Source organism: Erythrolamprus reginae, chromosome 3 (genome assembly GCF_031021105.1).
Source record: "Erythrolamprus reginae isolate rEryReg1 chromosome 3, rEryReg1.hap1, whole genome shotgun sequence".
NCBI classification, from domain to species: Eukaryota; Metazoa; Chordata; class Lepidosauria; order Squamata; family Dipsadidae; genus Erythrolamprus; species Erythrolamprus reginae.
In genome coordinates, this window is record NC_091952.1 from 1,723,812 (window position 1) to 1,743,941 (window position 20,130).

The 20,130-nt window shown below is 46.7% G+C and overlaps 1 protein-coding gene across 1 annotated transcript in view; it reads left to right on the plus strand.

Moving 5' to 3' along the window:
• CTNNBL1 (catenin beta like 1) overlaps positions 1 to 20,130 on the plus strand; it is a 105,790-nt gene that overhangs the window by 9,684 nt on the left and 75,976 nt on the right. The window contains exons 2-4 of the mRNA XM_070744258.1: positions 12,359 to 12,544; positions 12,805 to 12,911; positions 15,375 to 15,514. Of these exons, the coding sequence (XP_070600359.1) occupies positions 12,359 to 12,544; positions 12,805 to 12,911; positions 15,375 to 15,514 (433 nt within the window). The remainder of the gene's footprint in view (positions 1 to 12,358; positions 12,545 to 12,804; positions 12,912 to 15,374; positions 15,515 to 20,130) is intronic.

Below are 20,130 nucleotides of genomic sequence, written 5' to 3' on the forward strand. Positions count from 1 at the left end.
CCTTCCTTCCTCCTCCTCCCTCCCTCCCTCCCTTCCTTCCTTCCTTCCTTGGTGGGTCAAATGAGGACCCAGATTGTTGGGGGCCAGAGGCTGATTCTGCAATCTGCTGAGAGGGGGCTATAAGAGCACTATGAAGAGGTCTATACGTCTAAATGCTATTGCTATCATTTTGCAAAACATTTTGTGACCTCCCTAGGCAACATCATCAATCCTAGAAGGAAGATGACCAAGACCGATTCACCTCCCTTCTAGCACTGATGCTGTTCCCTAGCTGGGTCATGAAAGGTCGCCCTCCCCCCCTTCTCTGCAAACCTCACTTCTTCCTAGCACTGATGGCGCTACCTAGCTGGGTCGCGAAACATCTGCATGAAAACAACCAGGCTCCTGGAGCCTCTTTAGTCCTGAGCTATAAATATTTCCTTCTATTGATATTTTTTTAACTCCTAATCCCGAGGGAAAACATTCATTTTTCACCTTTCATTATTTCTTCAGGATTTCTTCTTTTCTTTTCTTTTAATTGTGTGTTTTTGGACAGGGTGCTTTGGCCATGATGGATTGCCCCCTCATTTAATTCTAAGTACTCCTGATGTAATTTGCATATGGCAAGGAAGACATTATAAAAATGTAATTCTGCGCCGTATTTCATCAGCCTCACTTCTCTCCCCAGCAAACATTTGCAGGGTAAAGGAAAATTGATTTTCTTCATCATTTTTCCTCCCTGCTTTGGAAATGCAACACTCCTGCAGCGAGGGGATTGTGTATTTGTGTGTGTGTATGTGAGAGAGAGAGAGAGAGAGAGAGAGAAGGAAAGGAAGGAAGGAAGGAAATAAACAAACAAGCAAACAAACAAATAAATAAATTGCATTTATTCAGGCCTCTTTCAAGCCTCTCTGGCCTTATGTTGGTTTCATTCTAGAATCAGGGCGGTTCTCAGAAATAGAAACATAGAAGATTGATGGCAGAAAAAGACCTCTTGGTCCATCTAGTCTGCCCTTATACCATTTCCTGTACTTTATCTTAGGATGGATCTATGTTTATCCCAGGCATGTTTACATTCAGTGACTGGATTTACCAACCACGTCTGCTGGAAGTTTGTTCCAAGGATCTACTACTCTTTCAGTGAAATAATATTTTCTCATGTTGCTTTTGATCTTTCCCCCAACTAACTTCAGATTGTGTCCCCTTGTTCTTGTGTTCACTTTCCTATTAAAAACACTTCCCTCCTGAACCTTATTTAACCTTTAACATATTTAAATGTGAAATCGTACATTATTTATTAGATTTGTATGGACATGGGTTTCTTGGGGGCCTCCGGTTCTACGGCTGCTGGCTGGGATTTGCTGTCTCTGCAGGACGGTTGAGTCCCCCAGCTGGAGGGAGCCGTAAAGTTTCTGGTGGGTGTTATTTTTATTATTATTATTATTTATTAAATTTGTATGCCGCCCCTCTCCGCAGACTCGGGGCGGCTCACAGGGTGTGCGATCCCTTCGAGCACTGATGGCATCATTTAGCTGGGTCGCGAAATGTCTCCAAGAAAAAAGCCCAGCTCGGAGAGCACTAAGGACCCCAGAGGAGTTGGGCTCTTCATCTTCCTCTTCCTCCTCCTCCTGTTCCTCCTCTTTTTCTTCCTGCTACTTTTCTTCCTTTCCCTTTTCCTCTCCTCCTCTTCCTCCTTCTGCTCCTTCTCCTTCTCCTTTTCCCTCCTCCTCTCCTCCTCTTCCTTTTTCTCTTTCTGCTCCTCCTCCTCCTCTTCATCTCCTGCTCCTCTTCCCCCTTTTCTCCCTCCCTTTCTTTTCCTCTTGCTCCTGCTACTCTTTCTCTTCCTGTTCTTCCTTCTCTTCCTCTCCTTTTTCTCTTTCTCTTTCTCGTCTTTCTCCTCCTGCTCCTCCTCCTCTTCCTTTCCCTTCTCTCCTTCTCTTCCTTTTTCTCCTTTCTTTCCTTTTTCTCCCTCTCCTTTTAATTTGCTCCTGCTACTCTTTCTCTTTCTGTTCTTCCTTCTCTTCCTCTCCTTTTTCTCTTTCTCCTCCTCCTCTTTCTCCTCCTGCTCCTCCTCCTCTTCCTTTCCCTTCTCTCCTTCTCTTCCTTTTTCTCCTTTCTTTCCTTTTTCTCCCTCTCCTTTTAATTTGCTCCTGCTACTCTTTCTCTTTCTGTTCTTCCTTCTCTTCCTCTCCTTTTTCTCTTTCTCTTTCTCCTCTTTCTCCTCCTGCTCCTCCTCCTCTTCCTTTCCCTTCTCTCCTTCTCTTCCTTTTTCTCCTTTCTTTCCTTTTTCTCCCTCTCCTTTTAATTTGCTCCTGCTACTCTTTCTCTTTCTGTTCTTCCTTCTCTTCCTCTCCTTTTTCTCTTTCTCTTTCTCCTCTTTCTCCTCCTGCTCCTGCTCCTCTTCCTTTCCCTTCTCTCCTTCTCTTCCTTTTTCTCCTTTCTTTCCTTTTTCTCCCTCTCCTTTTAATTTGCTCCTGCTACTCTTTCTCTTTCTGTTCTTCCTTCTCTTCCTCTCCTTTTTCTCTTTCTCCTCCTCCTCTTTCTCCTCCTGCTCCTCCTCCTCTTCCTTTCCCTTCTCTCCTTCTCTTCCTTTTTCTCCTTTCTTTCCTTTTTCTCCCTCTCCTTTTAATTTGCTCCTGCTACTCTTTCTCTTTCTGTTCTTCCTTCTCTTCCTCTCCTTTTTCTCTTTCTCTTTCTCCTCTTTCTCCTCCTGCTCCTCCTCCTCTTCCTTTCCCTTCTCTCCTTCTCTTCCTTTTTCTCCTTTCTTTCCTTTTTCTCCCTCTCCTTTTAATTTGCTCCTGCTACTCTTTCTCTTTCTGTTCTTCCTTCTCTTCCTCTCCTTTTTCTCTTTCTCTTTCTCCTCATTCTCCTCCTGCTCCTCCTCCTCTTCCTTTCCCTTCTCTCCTTCTCTTCCTTTTTCTCCTTTCTTTCCTTTTTCTCCCTCTCCTTTTAATTTGCTCCTGCTACTCTTTCTCTATCTGTTCTTCCTTCTCTTCCTCTCCTTTTTCTCTTTCTCCTCCTCCTCTTTCTCCTCCTGCTCCTCCTCCTCTTCCTTTCCCTTCTCTCCTTCTCTTCCTTTTTCTCCTTTCTTTCCTTTTTCTCCCTCTCCTTTTAATTTGCTCCTGCTACTCTTTCTCTTTCTGTTCTTCCTTCTCTTCCTCTCCTTTTTCTCTTTCTCCTCCTCTTTCTCCTCCTGCTCCTCCTCCTCTTCCTTTCCCTTCTCTCCTTCTCTTCCTTTTTCTCCTTTCCTTTTTCTCCCTCTCCTCTTAATTTGCTCCTGCTACTCTTTCTCTTCCTGTTCTTCCTTCTCTTCCTCTCCTTTTTCTCTTTCTCCTCCTCCTCTTTCTCCTCCTGCTCCTCCTCCTCTTCCTTTCCCTTCTCTCCTTCTCTTCCTTTTTCTCCTTTCTTTCCTTTTTCTCCCTCTCCTTTTAATTTGCTCCTGCTCCTCTTTCTCTTCCTTCTCCTCCTCCGCCTGCTCCTTCTCCTCCTCCCCCTTTTCTCCCTCCCTTCCTTTTCCTCTTGCTCCTGCTACTCTTTCTCTTTCTGTTCTTCCTTCTCTTCCTCTCCTTTTTCTCTTTCTCCTCCTCCTCTTTCTCCTCCTGCTCCTCCTCCTCTTCCTTTCCCTTCTCTCCTTCTCTTCCTTTTTCTCCTTTCTTTCCTTTTTCTCCCTCTCCTTTTAATTTGCTCCTGCTACTCTTTCTCTTCCTGTTCTTCCTTCTCTTCCCCTCCTTTTTCTCTTTCTCCTCCTCCTCTTTCTCCTCCTGCTCCTCCTCCTCTTCCTTTCCCTTCTCTCCTTCTCTTCCTTTTTCTCCTTTCTTTCCTTTTTCTCCCTCTCCTTTTAATTTGCTCCTGCTCCTCTTTCTCTTCCTTCTCCTCCTCCGCCTGCTCCTTCTCCTCCTCCCCCTTTTCTCCCTCCCTTCCTTTTCCTCTTGCTCCTGCTACTCTTTCTCTTTCTGTTCTTCCTTCTCTTCCTCTCCTTTTTCTCTTTCTCCTCCTCCTCTTTCTCCTCCTGCTCCTCCTCCTCTTCCTTTCCCTTCTCTCCTTCTCTTCCTTTTTCTCCTTTCTTTCCTTTTTCTCCCTCTCCTTTTAATTTGCTCCTGCTACTCTTTCTCTTCCTGTTCTTCCTTCTCTTCCTCTCCTTTTTCTCTTTCTCCTCCTCCTCTTTCTCCTCCTGCTCCTCCTCCTCTTCCTTTCCCTTCTCTCCTTCTCTTCCTTTTTCTCCTTTCTTTCCTTTTTCTCCCTCTCCTTTTAATCTTGCTCCTGCTACTCTTTCTCTTCCTTCTCCTCCTCCGCCTGCTCCTTCTCCTCTTCCCCCTTTTCTCCCTCCCTTCCTTTTCCTCTTGCTCCTGCTACTCTTTCTCTTTCTGTTCTTCCTTCTCTTCCTCTCCTTTTTCTCTTTCTCTTTCTCCTCTTTCTCCTCCTGCTCCTCCTCCTCTTCCTTTCCCTTCTCTCCTTCTCTTCCTTTTTCTCCTTTCTTTCCTTTTTCTCCCTCTCCTTTTAATTTGCTCCTGCTACTCTTTCTCTTTCTGTTCTTCCTTCTCTTCCTCTCCTTTTTCTCTTTCTCCTCCTCCTCTTTCTCCTCCTGCTCCTCCTCCTCTTCCTTTCCCTTCTCTCCTTCTCTTCCTTTTTCTCCTTTCTTTCCTTTTTCTCCCTCTCCTTTTAATTTGCTCCTGCTACTCTTTCTCTTCCTGTTCTTCCTTCTCTTCCTCTCCTTTTTCTCTTTCTCCTCCTCCTCTTTCTCCTCCTGCTCCTCCTCCTCTTCCTTTCCCTTCTCTCCTTCTCTTCCTTTTTCTCCTTTCTTTCCTTTTTCTCCCTCTCCTTTTAATCTTGCTCCTGCTACTCTTTCTCTTCCTTCTCCTCCTCCGCCTGCTCCTTCTCCTCCTCCCCCTTTTCTCCCTCCCTTCCTTTTCCTCTTGCTCCTGCTACTCTTTCTCTTTCTGTTCTTCCTTCTCTTCCTCTCCTTTTTCTCTTTCTCCTCCTCCTCTTTCTCCTCCTGCTCCTCCTCCTCTTCCTTTCCCTTCTCTCCTTCTCTTCCTTTTTCTCCTTTCTTTCCTTTTTCTCCCTCTCCTTTTAATTTGCTCCTGCTACTCTTTCTCTTCCTGTTCTTCCTTCTCTTCCTCTCCTTTTTCTCTTTCTCCTCCTCCTCTTTCTCCTCCTGCTCCTCCTCCTCTTCCTTTCCCTTCTCTCCTTCTCTTCCTTTTTCTCCTTTCTTTCCTTTTTCTCCCTCTCCTTTTAATCTTGCTCCTGCTACTCTTTCTCTTCCTTCTCCTCCTCCGCCTGCTCCTTCTCCTCCTCCCCCTTTTCTCCCTCCCTTCCTTTTCCTCTTGCTCCTGCTACTCTTTCTCTTCCTGTTCTTCCTTCTCTTCCTCTCCTTTTTCTCTTTCTCTTTCTCGTCTTTCTCCTCCTGCTCCTCCTCCTCTTCCTTTCCCTTCTCTCCTTCTCTTCCTTTTTCTCCTTTCTTTCCTTTTTCTCCCTCTCCTTTTAATTTGCTCCTGCTACTCTTTCTCTTTCTGTTCTTCCTTCTCTTCCTCTCCTTTTTCTCTTTCTCCTCCTCCTCTTTCTCCTCCTGCTCCTCCTCCTCTTCCTTTCCCTTCTCTCCTTCTCTTCCTTTTTCTCCTTTCTTTCCTTTTTCTCCCTCTCCTTTTAATTTGCTCCTGCTACTCTTTCTCTTTCTGTTCTTCCTTCTCTTCCTCTCCTTTTTCTCTTTCTCCTCCTCCTCTTTCTCCTCCTGCTCCTCCTCCTCTTCCTTTCCCTTCTCTCCTTCTCTTCCTTTTTCTCCTTTCTTTCCTTTTTCTCCCTCTCCTTTTAATTTGCTCCTGCTACTCTTTCTCTTTCTGTTCTTCCTTCTCTTCCTCTCCTTTTTCTCTTTCTCTTTCTCCTCTTTCTCCTCCTGCTCCTCCTCTTCCTTTCCCTTCTCTCCTTCTCTTCCTTTTTCTCCTTTCTTTCCTTTTTCTCCCTCTCCTTTTAATTTGCTCCTGCTACTCTTTCTCTTTCTGTTCTTCCTTCTCTTCCTCTCCTTTTTCTCTTTCTCCTCCTCCTCTTTCTCCTCCTGCTCCTCCTCCTCTTCCTTTCCCTTCTCTCCTTCTCTTCCTTTTTCTCCTTTCTTTCCTTTTTCTCCCTCTCCTTTTAATTTGCTCCTGCTACTCTTTCTCTTTCTGTTCTTCCTTCTCTTCCTCTCCTTTTTCTCTTTCTCTTTCTCCTCTTTCTCCTCCTGCTCCTGCTCCTCTTCCTTTCCCTTCTCTCCTTCTCTTCCTTTTTCTCCTTTCTTTCCTTTTTCTCCCTCTCCTTTTAATTTGCTCCTGCTACTCTTTCTCTTTCTGTTCTTCCTTCTCTTCCTCTCCTTTTTCTCTTTCTCCTCCTCCTCTTTCTCCTCCTGCTCCTCCTCTTCCTTTCCCTTCTCTCCTTCTCTTCCTTTTTCTCCTTTCTTTCCTTTTTCTCCCTCTCCTTTTAATTTGCTCCTGCTACTCTTTCTCTTTCTGTTCTTCCTTCTCTTCCTCTCCTTTTTCTCTTTCTCTTTCTCCTCTTTCTCCTCCTGCTCCTCCTCCTCTTCCTTTCCCTTCTCTCCTTCTCTTCCTTTTTCTCCTTTCTTTCCTTTTTCTCCCTCTCCTTTTAATTTGCTCCTGCTACTCTTTCTCTTTCTGTTCTTCCTTCTCTTCCTCTCCTTTTTCTCTTTCTCTTTCTCCTCTTTCTCCTCCTGCTCCTCCTCCTCTTCCTTTCCCTTCTCTCCTTCTCTTCCTTTTTCTCCTTTCTTTCCTTTTTCTCCCTCTCCTTTTAATTTGCTCCTGCTACTCTTTCTCTTTCTGTTCTTCCTTCTCTTCCTCTCCTTTTTCTCTTTCTCCTCCTCCTCTTTCTCCTCCTGCTCCTCCTCCTCTTCCTTTCCCTTCTCTCCTTCTCTTCCTTTTTCTCCTTTCTTTCCTTTTTCTCCCTCTCCTTTTAATTTGCTCCTGCTACTCTTTCTCTTCCTGTTCTTCCTTCTCTTCCTCTCCTTTTTCTCTTTCTCCTCCTCCTCTTTCTCCTCCTGCTCCTCCTCTTCCTTTCCCTTCTCTCCTTCTCTTCCTTTTTCTCCTTTCTTTCCTTTTTCTCCCTCTCCTTTTAATTTGCTCCTGCTCCTCTTTCTCTTCCTTCTCCTCCTCCGCCTGCTCCTTCTCCTCCTCCCCCTTTTCTCCCTCCCTTCCTTTTCCTCTTGCTCCTGCTACTCTTTCTCTTTCTGTTCTTCCTTCTCTTCCTCTCCTTTTTCTCTTTCTCCTCCTCCTCTTTCTCCTCCTGCTCCTCCTCCTCTTCCTTTCCCTTCTCTCCTTCTCTTCCTTTTTCTCCTTTCTTTCCTTTTTCTCCCTCTCCTTTTAATTTGCTCCTGCTACTCTTTCTCTTCCTGTTCTTCCTTCTCTTCCTCTCCTTTTTCTCTTTCTCCTCCTCCTCTTTCTCCTCCTGCTCCTCCTCCTCTTCCTTTCCCTTCTCTCCTTCTCTTCCTTTTTCTCCTTTCTTTCCTTTTTCTCCCTCTCCTTTTAATTTGCTCCTGCTCCTCTTTCTCTTCCTTCTCCTCCTCCGCCTGCTCCTTCTCCTCCTCCCCCTTTTCTCCCTCCCTTCCTTTTCCTCTTGCTCCTGCTACTCTTTCTCTTTCTGTTCTTCCTTCTCTTCCTCTCCTTTTTCTCTTTCTCCTCCTCCTCTTTCTCCTCCTGCTCCTCCTCCTCTTCCTTTCCCTTCTCTCCTTCTCTTCCTTTTTCTCCTTTCTTTCCTTTTTCTCCCTCTCCTTTTAATTTGCTCCTGCTACTCTTTCTCTTCCTGTTCTTCCTTCTCTTCCTCTCCTTTTTCTCTTTCTCCTCCTCCTCTTTCTCCTCCTGCTCCTCCTCCTCTTCCTTTCCCTTCTCTCCTTCTCTTCCTTTTTCTCCTTTCTTTCCTTTTTCTCCCTCTCCTTTTAATTTGCTCCTGCTCCTCTTTCTCTTCCTTCTCCTCCTCCGCCTGCTCCTTCTCCTCCTCCCCCTTTTCTCCCTCCCTTCCTTTTCCTCTTGCTCCTGCTACTCTTTCTCTTTCTGTTCTTCCTTCTCTTCCTCTCCTTTTTCTCTTTCTCCTCCTCCTCTTTCTCCTCCTGCTCCTCCTCCTCTTCCTTTCCCTTCTCTCCTTCTCTTCCTTTTTCTCCTTTCTTTCCTTTTTCTCCCTCTCCTTTTAATTTGCTCCTGCTACTCTTTCTCTTCCTGTTCTTCCTTCTCTTCCTCTCCTTTTTCTCTTTCTCCTCCTCCTCTTTCTCCTCCTGCTCCTCCTCCTCTTCCTTTCCCTTCTCTCCTTCTCTTCCTTTTTCTCCTTTCTTTCCTTTTTCTCCCTCTCCTTTTAATCTTGCTCCTGCTACTCTTTCTCTTCCTTCTCCTCCTCCGCCTGCTCCTTCTCCTCCTCCCCCTTTTCTCCCTCCCTTCCTTTTCCTCTTGCTCCTGCTACTCTTTCTCTTCCTGTTCTTCCTTCTCTTCCTCTCCTTTTTCTCTTTCTCCTCCTCCTCTTTCTCCTCCTGCTCCTCCTCCTCTTCCTTTCCCTTCTCTCCTTCTCTTCCTTTTTCTCCTTTCTTTCCTTTTTCTCCCTCTCCTTTTAATTTGCTCCTGCTCCTCTTTCTCTTCCTTCTCCTCCTCCGCCTGCTCCTTCTCCTCCTCCCCCTTTTCTCCCTCCCTTCCTTTTCCTCTTGCTCCTGCTACTCTTTCTCTTTCTCTTCTTCCTTCTCTTCCTCTCCTTTTTCTCTTTCTCTTTCTCCTCCTCCTCTTTCTTCTCTTCCTTTCCCTCCCTCAATAACAGAGTTGGAAGGGACCTTGGAGGTCTTCTAGTCCAACTTCCCCTCCTCCTCCTCCTCCTCCCAAATGGGAGACCCTGCATCTTTTCTGCAGCCGGGGGGGCTCAGTGCTCAGAGTGCAGCACTGCAGGCTTCTTGAGCTAACTACTAGCTGTAGTTCAGCAGTTCAAATCTCACCACCGGCTCCAGATTGACTCAGACTTCCATCCTTCCTTTGTGGGTCAAATAAGGACCCATATTGTTGGGGGCAAGAGGCTGATTCTATAAACTGCTTAGAGAGGGCTGGAAAAGCACTAGGAAGTGGGATATAAGTCTAAATGCTATTGCCCTTCCTTCCTTCCTTCCTTCCTTCCTTCCTTCCTTCCTTCCTTCCTTCCTTCCTTCCTTCCTTTGTGGGTCAAATAAGGACCCAGATTGTTGGGGGCAAGAGGCTGATTCTATAAACTGCTTAGAGAGGGCTGGAAAAGCACTAGGAAGTGGGATATAAGTCTAAATGCTATTGCCCTTCCTCCCTTCCTTCCTTCCTTCCTTCCTTCCTTCCTTCCTTCCTTCCTTCCTTCCTTCCTTCCTTCCTTCCTTCTTTGGTGGGTCAAATGATGACCCAGATTGTTGGGGGCAAGAGGCTGATTCCGCTTACAGAGGGCTGTAAAAGCAGAAGGAAGTGGGATATAAGTGCTATTGCTATGAAGCTCCTTAATCTTAATTCCCTATTTCCGAACTTGCACGAGGCCAGGCGGATCCCTCTTTTTTCCGGCATTCCTGGCCAGTCCAGGGCTGGGAGGAGGCTGTCTTCATCCCCCAGGGGCCGATCCCCAAAGATTCCAAGGCCCCCTTGGAGAGACCAGATCCTGTTTGTGACTTGGGGGGGGGGGCGTGCTTCCCCCAAAGACTCCCAAATTGGTAGCTAATAAGTGGCTCTCTGGGACGGCTGGAGACTTCGCCCGCTGGCATCCAGAAAGCCCCCCCCACTTCATCCTTTGCAACGCACGGCTTGCCGGCACCATAGTAACCGGGCGGATATTTGCTTTTGCAGCCGGCGTCGTCTTAAATGAGATTAAACCGAGTGCGTTAATTCCTGCCCAAGTTACTTTGGCTGCGCTCATCCCAGATTCAGCCCTGGTGTGTTGGGCGGATGAGGCTGCGGCTGACCGGGGCTTCCAGGTCAGACTTTTAAGGAGCTGCTGAATGGGATGGAATATGGAATCCCCAAAGAATGGAATAGAATAAAATAGAACATCTTTGGTGCAGGTGCTCTCAGAGTCCATAAAGTACACTTTTGTCAAGAACCATGAGGGTCCCACGTCCCCTCCCCTCCTGGTCTGGCCCAGCCCTTCGTGAGGGGCTTCAATGCTCAACTCAGTAGGCGGAGAGGCTCATTGCTCTCAATGGGATAACGGAGTCTGCCTGCAACCCAAGGGGGGGGCAAGAGAGGGGCCCTGAAAGAGCAGCCATGGGGGTCTCATTGGGTCCCTGAGACTCGGGGGGCAGGCCCTGGGTCTTTGGGGTGAGCCAAATGTCTTCTGCGTTCTGTTTTTAATTCCTTTTCAAAAACTAACAGAAAATGAAGAGAGAGAGAGACCAAAAACACTTATAACATCTCTCTCTCTCTCTCTCTCTCTCTCATCTATCTATCTATCTATCTATTATTTAAATCAATCTATCTATCATCTATCTATCTATCTATCTATTTATTTATCTATCTATTATTTAAATCAATCTCTCTCTCTCTCTCTCTCTATCATCTATCTATCTATCTATCTATCTATCTATTATTTAAATCAATCTCTCTATCATCTATCTATCTATCTATCTATCTATCTATTATTTAAATCAATCAATCTATCTATCTCTATCTATCTATCTTATCCATCCATCCATCCATCCATCCATCTAGACCTCTATGCTGGCCAATCTCAATGGGACTCAGGGCGGCTTACAACAATATAAAAAATACACTACAATAATAAAAGAAGTCAAATATTAAATGTTAAAGTAGCAAAAGCCCCACTGTAAAAGCCAGAAAACGAGCATCCAGCTGCTTTTCTATGAAACGAACATGGATCTTTGTACGTCCAGTTCCAAACATGGTTTTCAGGCCTTGTTGTCTTGTTTTAATGGTGTTTATTTTTGGAACTTGGCAAGGAGAAGGGGGGGGGGAGGCAAGGAGGAAATTGAGATGCGAAGGGAGGAAAGAGGAACCCATACCTGACTCTTCCCAGACTGACTGCAGCCAGAATTCCCTCTGCACAATCTCGGAAGGGAAAAAACGCCCCTCCCCAGATGACATGGGCACCAGTAAGATTTTAGAATGGGCTGAGATGGAAGGGAGGAAGGTGGAATTAAAAGAAAGAGAGAAATCGGACTGTTGTAGAATTTGGAATAGATTTTGTAATTGGATAGAAATTGGGACCCAAAATAAGAAACGGGAAAAAACCAAAATCTGAATGACAAAATATCTCTCTATAAAATGATATGTCTATCTACCCAGGTAACCTACCAGGCTTCATGCCATGGTCTTTCGAGACTGAAGGATGCCAATGCCAAGGTTATCAATGGCATAACAAGTACCAAGGCCAATGGTAATGCATGGCAGTAGTATATATATATTGACACAAAATACTGTAAAATACAGTGCTCAGAAAACCAAAGGGAGCCCTCAAAGACCCCACCCTAGGTCTGAATGGATGAAATATTCTCATGGAATGTTTTGTTCTGAACAAAGTTGAATGTGCACAACAGCAGGTGGAATTGATGGTCAATCAGTGTTGCTTCCTAAGTGGACAGTTTGATTGCACACAAGTTTGATTTACTTGGAGTTCTATTGTGTTGCTTGTGTTTCCTTTATTTATTTTTTGAGCAGTATATATTGTATAATGTTCTTAATGTTCATAATTGCATGTATTTTTTGTTCAATTTGATGTTTGCCTTCTTACGTTTTTCTCCCCCCACCTTTTTTCCTTGTATTTTTGTATTTCTGTTTTATAATATTGGAAAATTAATAAAAATTATTTCTAACAGATATGAAGGAAGAGCAGATGGACAAAAGGAAGGAAATTGGAAAAGGGAGGAAGTGAAGGAAAAGGAAAGGGAGGGAAGGAAGGAAGGATAAGAGAAAGGGAGGGGAGGGAGGGGAGGAAGGAAAAAAGGAAAAAGAGAAAGCAAAGGTGAAGGAAAGGGAAGGAGGGAAGGAAAGAAGGATAAGAGAAAAGGAAAGGGAGGGAAAGAAGAAAGAAAAGGAAAAGGAGGGAAGAAGGAAGAAAGGAAAAGAAGGAAAAGAGAAAGGGAAGGAGGGAAGGAAGGAAAGAAGGATAAGGGGAAGGAAAGGAAAAGGAGGGAAGGAAGGAAGAAAAAGAAAAGCGAAAGGAAAGGGAGGGAAGAAGAAAGAAAAGAAAAGAGAAAGGAAAAGGAGGGAAGAAGGAAGGAAAAGAAGGATTAGGAAAGAAAGAAGGAAAAAGAGAAGGAGAAGAAAGGGTGGGAGGGAGGATGGTGGGGAGGGCCGTGTGATCCTCCTTGGGTGGTTCCGGCCCTGGTGTTGCCCTTCATTCGGGGCCCATGTGGGGTGGGCTGGGGGGTGGCCTTCTTCTGCCAACGCAACCTTCCTTTCTTCCCAAGCCGAACAGGGGGACCAAACGGACCCGCGATGACGACGACGAGGAGCCGAAGACACGGCACAAGCTGACCGGCTTTCGGGAACGTGGGCGTTACCGGGAGGAAGACCCTCCGGCATCTGAGGAGTCTGAAGACGACAAGAAGAAGCTGCTCCACATGATTGAAAAGGGGGAGGAGGAGGAGGAAGAGGTGAGGATCTGTCTGTCTATCTATCTATCTATCTATCTATCTATCTATCTATCTATCTATCTATTTATCTATCTATCTATCCATCCATCCATCCATCCATCCATCCATCCATCCATCATATCTACCTACCTACCTACCTACCTACCTACCTACCTACCTACCTACCTAACCCACTCAATCCATCCATCCAAAGTGGGGTTTGTGGCTGCCAGAGGAGGCCGCGACTGTGTCCTTAAACGGGGTTGTGTTTGTTTGGCCAGGAGGAACCTCTGGACGAAAGCTCCGTGAAGAAGATGATCCTCACCTTCGAGAAGAGGTCTTACAAGAACCAGGAGCTCCGGATCAAATTCCCAGACAACCCAGAGAAGTAAGTGGGGTTGCGGGGGCTCCACCTGTTTTCTCTGGGCTTCGTTTCGCAAAAAGGCCGGGGCCTTTGTGCTGGGAGGTTGACATTCTGAAGAAGGCTGCGGAGGGTCTCCCTCGTCCAGGCCGTGCTCCTTCCAAAGGTGCTTTTTCAGGAGGCAAGTGGACTTTTTTGCTTTTTTCTTTGAGGACATTTCGCTTCTCATCCCAGAAGCTTCTTCTTCAGCCAGTGATGTCGAACCTTTTTCGGTACGCATGCCAGAAGAGTGTGTGTGTGTGTGTGCTAACGTGTGCACATGCCTGTTGTGTATGCTCCCTTTCAGCCTGGGGAATGCTTGGTTTCCGAAGGAGAGAGTGATTTGGAACTGGTCAGTTTACCTGATTTACAGACAGAGAGGAATGTTAGTGAAGGAGAAGATTGCGACACACCCATCAGTTCAGATGAATCCAATGGGCAGCACGGGAGATGGCTTAACCCCCACTTCAGACGCCACCCGAAAAGATTAGAAGAACTTAGAGCAGAGGTCCCCAACCGCCGGTCCGCGGACCGGGACCGGGCCGTTGGGGCTTTTCAGCCGGTCCGCGGCGCCAGGGCCCCCTCGGCCTTTCCGCACCACCAGCGGCGCTCCCCCCGCCAGCCAGCCAAGCCCCGCGCCCGCCGGAACCGGCTCCTCGCTCTCCCCCCGCCGCCCGCCGCGTTTGCAGGAGGTGGGGAGGGTTGGGCGGCCCGCCAAGGCCAGGAGGGACGCCGCTGCCCCCCCCCTCTCTCCGCCCGCCGCTGCGCCTCCTTGACGCCGGGAGGAAATGCCGGCAAAGGCTTTTCTCAGCGGAGGCCGGCGAAGGTGATATTGAATGTCGGGGGAGAACGGGCGTTTGCACGCGCTCCCTATCTCCCTGCTAGCCCACTCGGAATATTCAAAATAAGAAAAACCTTTGCCGGCGAAGGCTTTTCTTATTTTGAATATTCCGAGTGGGCTAGCAGGGGGATAGGGAGCTCGCGCAACCGCCCGTTCTCCCCTGACATTCAATATCACCTTCGCCGGCCCCACCTCTCCTGCAAACCCCCTTGCTGAGAGCCCGGGGCGAAAGTGCTCTCGCAAAGGTGAGGTGGGCAGGGCGTGCGCGCGTCATCGCTGAGAAGAACGGAGAGAGAACGAGAGTGAGTGAGAGCAACAGACAGCAAGATAGAGAGAAAGTGAGAAAGAGAGAGTGAGAAAGGGGGGGAGAGAAAGAGATAGCAAGAGAGAGAACAAGAGAGAGAAAGAGCGTGAGAAAGAAAACAAGAGTGAGAGAGAAAGAAAGCAAAAGAGACAGAAAGAAAACAAGAGAGAGAAAGTGAGAAGAAGAGAGAGAAAGAGGGGGAGAGAGAGAAAGAGAGAGGGGGGAGAGAGAGAAAGAGAGGGAGAGGGAGAAAGAGAGAGGGAGAGGGGGGAGAGATAGCAAGAGAGGGAGAGAGGGAAAGGGTGAGAGAGGGGGGAGAGAAAGGGAGAGAGAGAGGAGAGAAAGGAAGAGGAGAGAGAGAAAGGAAGAGAAAGAAAGAAAGAGGGATAGAAAGAGAGAGAGAGTGAGAGATGCTCAGTGAGCCTTTCTTTGAAGTTGCCTTTCTTTCTTTCTCTTTCTTGCTTTCTTTCTTGCTCTTTTTCTTTCTCTCTTTTACCTTCCCTTCCTCTATTTCTTCTTTTCTTTCTCCTTCCTACCTTCTTCCCTTACTCTCCCCTTTCATAAGTTTTCTTGCTTCCTTCCTCTGTTCTTGTCCCTTCCCCCATTCTTTCTTTCTTTCCTTCCTTTCCTCCCTCCATTTCTTGCTTTCCTTTTCCTTCCTCCCTTCTTTCCTCCCTCATTCCCTTCTTTCACTCCTTCCTCTCTTACTCTCCCCTTTCACACCTTTCCTTGCTTCCTTTGCACCCTTCTTTTGTTGCTGTCCCTTCCCTCTTTCCTTCCTTCCTTCCCACCCTCCGTCCATTCATTCACCCATTCCTCTCTTGATCGCCCCTTTTACGGCGCCGCTGACAGCTAGCTCCCCCCCCCCCACCGGGCCATGGAAAACTGGTCTAGCTTAAAGCCGGTCCCTGGTGCAAAAAAGGTTGGGGACCTCTGACTTAGAGGGAGGAGATTTTAAGATCTTAGATGTTCTGCTGGCTCCCGGCACGAGCCCCCAATTAATTGCAAAGGTAGACAAAGCAGACACACACATGTGAACACTGTTTTTATCCAAAGCAAAGTAGAAGCAAAACACCCTTTTGGTAGTCCAAGGGCTCACCTTCAAAGCAACAGACTTGAATGCGGTGAAATACAATAAACAAACACAAAGCAAGTAACAAGCAGCTGTGAAGACGTCACAGCCACTCTCCTTCCAACATTTTCAAACTCACACGTTTGACTATAGTTTACGTTCAGAGTCCTGGTATCAAAGCTCGGCTGTTTGGTCTTTCGGACCCTGCTTGACCTCTTGCTTCTCTCTCCCCAGATTCATGGACTCCGAGCTGGACCTCAATGACATCGTCCAAGAAATGCACGTGATTGCCACCATGCCGGACCTGTACCACCTCCTGGTGGAACTCAACGCCGTGCACTCCCTCCTGGGGCTGCTCGGCCACGACAACACCGATATCCTTCTTGGAAGGGGGGGCAGGGGATCGGCTCTTGCCTTTGCGTGGGGCGGGGCCTGGGAGAGAGGACTCTCTGGGGCAGGGTGGGGTTACATCTGGGCAGAAAAGGAGGTTGATGCGCAGGTGGTCAGATGGGAGAGGTCAACCAATGCGGCTGGTGGGGTCTATTGGGGGGGAAGGCAAGTGAGGATGGCTTGGAGACCCTTCCCCCCTCCCCTCTGTTAGCCCACCTGAGAAGGTTTGATCTCCTTCATTAAATTAGAACTGAATTGTCTGCATCCATCTGTCTACCATATCTCTCTAATCTGTCTGCCTGCCTGTCTGTCTGTCTAATCTATCATTTACCTACCTACCTATCATGTGTCTCTGTCCATCCATCCATCCAATCCAATCCAATCTAATCATCTAATCTATCTATATCTAATCTGTCTATCTATCTATTATGTACCTACCCATCTATACTATCTATCCTATCTATCTACCATATATCTATCTAATCTAATCTATTTAATCTGCCATCTACCTACCTCCGTCTCTCTGTCTGTCTATCTATCTATCTATCTATCTATCTATCTATCTATCTATCTATCTATCTATCATCTACCTAGCTAGCTAGCTATTATACCTGTCTGTCTCTCTGTCTCTATCATCTATCTACCTATCATCCATCTATCTATCTATCTATCTATCTATCTATCTATCTATCTATCTATCGTCTACCTAGCTAGCTAGCTATTATACCTGTCTGTCTCTCTGTCTCTATCATCTATCTACCTATCATCTATCTATCTATCTATCTATCTATCTATCTATCTATCTACCTACCTACCTACCTACCCACCCACCCATCTATAATCCTTTTACCTACCTACCTATTCTGTCTCGCTAGCTATCATCTACCTAGCTAGCTAGCTCTCATACCTGTTTCTCTGTCTCACCTACCTACCTCCTTTCCTACCTAACTACCTACTCACCTACCTGTCATCTATATCTATCGTCTGTCCGTCTATCTGTCTGTCCATCCATCCATCTATCTATCTGTCTAACTATCTATCTAATCACCTACCTACCATCTGTCTATATCTGTCTATCTATCTATTGGAGATGCCAAGGTTAGACAGCCTTACCCTCTACCGCCATGGACAAATGATTCTCCAGTCTCTTCCCAAAATCTTCAAGGGTTAGAGCACCCGCCACTTCTTGAGGGAAGCTGTTCCACTGGTTAATTGTTAATTGTTGTCACTGTCAAGAAATTCCTTAGTCCTAGGTTGGTTTGGGAAATGCGATGGAGGATGGGTGGGGAACCGCAGGGTGGCTGGGGAATTCTGGGAGTCAAAGTCTACAAGGCTGAAATTTGTCCAGGTTGGAGACGCCTGCTCTGTCAGGTTAGGAGGCCAGGTTTTTCCCCTGGCCCTTATTCCCCCGAGGGCTATTAGGGCAGCCTCTGCCTGCCAGGTCCATCCGCAGCTGTCTTTCTCTCTGTTATCTTGAGTTGACCTGGAATTGCAGAGGGAAAAAATCAAACAGGCTTTGTGGAAATTGCCTGCAAGGCTCCCTTGGACATTTAACAAATCTCCCCAACTGCCATCCGTCTGATGTCAGCCTCTTGCCTTTCGTAGTTAACTGATAAGTAACAATGAGAAAACTCTGTTAGAAATGTTATCTTGGCCAGGAGGAAAGACAGGCTGGAGGAGAAGGCAGAATAATAACAATAACAACAACAAGAAGAAGAAGAATAAAAGATTTAAGACTGAGAAAAATGTCTTTTGAGAACAAAAAGAGAGAGGCTCCTTTGAAGGGGCTGCATGAGGTCTCCAGAGGGTCTTTTCTCCCCACAGCAATTGGACTGGGTTGATTTATTTCTGGAAGATGTTTCTACACTTGATCTTAGCCAAAAGGCCGAAAAGCGATGGAAGATGTTTCATCGCTAATCCTAAAGGTTTTTTTCCATTCCAACGTGCATGCACCCACGAGACACCCCCACGCGGCATAGGAGGGGTCAAGCCAGCAGTGAGGCAACGTGAGACCCATTTGTTGGACAGCAAAGGAGGCCAACAACCAATAGCAATAGCACTTAGACTTATATACCACTTCCTGGTGCTTTTCCAGCCCTCTCTAAGGGGTTGACAGAATCAGCCTCTTGCCCCCAACAATCTGGGTCCTCATTTGACCCACCAAGGAAGGGAGGGAGGGAAGGAAAGGAAGGAAGGAAGGAAGGAAGGAGGGAGGGAGGGAGGGAAGGAAGGAAGGAAGGAAGGAAGGAATAGCAATAGCATTTAGACTTATCTACCGCTTCCTAGTGCTTTTCCATCCCTCTCTAAGTGGTTTTACAGAATCAACCTCTTGCTCCCAACACTCTGGGTTCTCATTTGACCCACCAAGGAAGGACGGAAAGGCTGATCCAACCTTGAGCCAGTGGTGAGATTTGAACCGCCGAACTACAACTAGCCGTTAGCTGAAGGTAGCCTGCAGTTCTGCACTCTAACCACTGCGCCTCCCCGGCCCTGGAGCACTGAACCGTAGGCATCTCACTGGGAGGCAAACATCACAAAACTGTGTCTCGCTTTGGTTACGCCATGCAGCGGAATTCACTGGAGGAAGCAATTGCATTCAGAAGAGTCTGTGGTTAATTTGGCTGGGCCAAAACTCACCGTCGATTGTGGGACCTTCCGTGGCCAGGGTGCATTTTAATTTGTAGATTTGTAGAGCGAGGTGCAGTCAACGGGGGACGTAGCTTCTTACGTTCTCCCCAGAGCTACCCCTAGTTGTGAAAGTTGGACCTTACAGAAACAAGAAAACGGACTTGTTGGAATTGTGGTGCTTGAGAATTCCTTGGACAGCAAACTAACAAGCAAGCGATGGAGCACATCACACCCGATCTGTCAGTGGAAGGCGGAACCACCACATTGCAGGTCTTGCTTATTTTGACCACGTCTTGCGGGGTGAATTCACTGGAGAAAGCGATGATGCTGGGAAGGGAAAGATTGGAAGACGCAGAGAATGACTGAATGGATAACATCCTCATCAAGCTAGGTTGATGGATTTAGGGGTTGTGATTTCTGACAGTCTCCAAATGGGGAACAGTGCAGTCAGGCGGTAGAGAAAGCAAGTAGGATGCTTGGCTGCATAGCTAGAGGTATAACAAGCAGGAAGAGGGAGATTGTGATCCCGCTATATAGAGTGCTGGTGAGACCCCATTTGGAATAATACTGTGTCCAGTTCTGGAGACCTCACCTACAAAAAGATATTGACAAACTTGAACGGGTCCAAAGACGGGCTACAAGAATGGTGGAAGGTCTTAAGCATAAAACGTATCAGGAAAGACTTCATGAACTCCATCTGTATAGTATGGAGGACAGAAGGAAAAGGGGGGACATGATCGAAACATTTAAAAATGTTAAAGGGTTAAATAGGGTTCAGGAGGGAAGTGTTTTTAATAGGAAAGTGAACCCAAGAACAAGGGGACACAATCTGAAGTTAGTTGGGGGGAAGATCAAAAGCAACGTGAGAAAATATTATTTCACTGAAAGAGTAGTAGATCCTTGGAACAAACTTCCAGAAGACGTGGTAGATAAATCCACAGTAACTGAATTTAAACATGCCTGGGATAAACAGATCCATCCTAATACAGGAAATAGTATAAGGGCAGACGAGATGGACCATGAGAACTTTTTCTGCCGTCAATCTTTTATGTTTCTAAGCTGAAAACATCCAACTGCCCCCCCCGGGGGGTTGGGGGGGGCACCTCCATGCCTGCTTTTTGTTGTTTGTGCATGAACTATGCAGTGCTGATCTCTGCAAAAAATAAAAATAAATAAACAACCCACTTTCTTCAGTTTAAAAAACCAACAGACCCAAAGAAAATTTACCTAGAAATATTTCCTCCACGTAAGCAGCTCTGTGGCCTTGACAGTTTTGTTCCCCCAAGGTTTTTTCTGAAGGCTTCAAGCAGCCTCAGCAACATGTCATTTGTTAAAAGGTGGACTTGGATGGGCTGGTCAGGTGGAGGGACATAAATGATGGAGGCCTTGCTAGTGACAGCCTTGAAGGAGACAAAATACCACTGGTCCTGTCCCCGCTCAGCCACGAGAAATCTGAGATGACAACAACCATTGGCCATAAGGCCACTTTATAAGGCCTCAGTAAGGCCACACGTGGAATACTGCATCCAGTTTTGGTCAACACACTGCAGAAAAGACATTGTGACTCTAGAGAAAGTGCAGAAGAGAGCAACCAGGATGATCAGGGGACTGGAAACTAAAACGTACAAAGAGAGATTGCAGAAACTAGGCATGGCTAGTCCAGCGAAGAGAAGGACCAGGGAAGACAGGAGAGCATCTTCCAATATTTGGGGGTCTGCCCCAGAGAGGAGGAAGGGGGTCAGGCTGTTTTCCAAAGTACCTGAAGGCCAGACAAGGAATAACGGATGGAAGCTGACCAAGGAGAGACTCAACCTGGAAATAAGGAGGAACTTTCTGACAGTGAGAGCAATCAACCAGTGGAACAGAAGTTGCCTTCAGAAGTTGTGGGAGTTACAGTCCTGGATAAAGTTTTTAAGAAGAGACTGGACAGCTACTTATCTGAAATAATCCACAGTAACTGAATTGAAACATG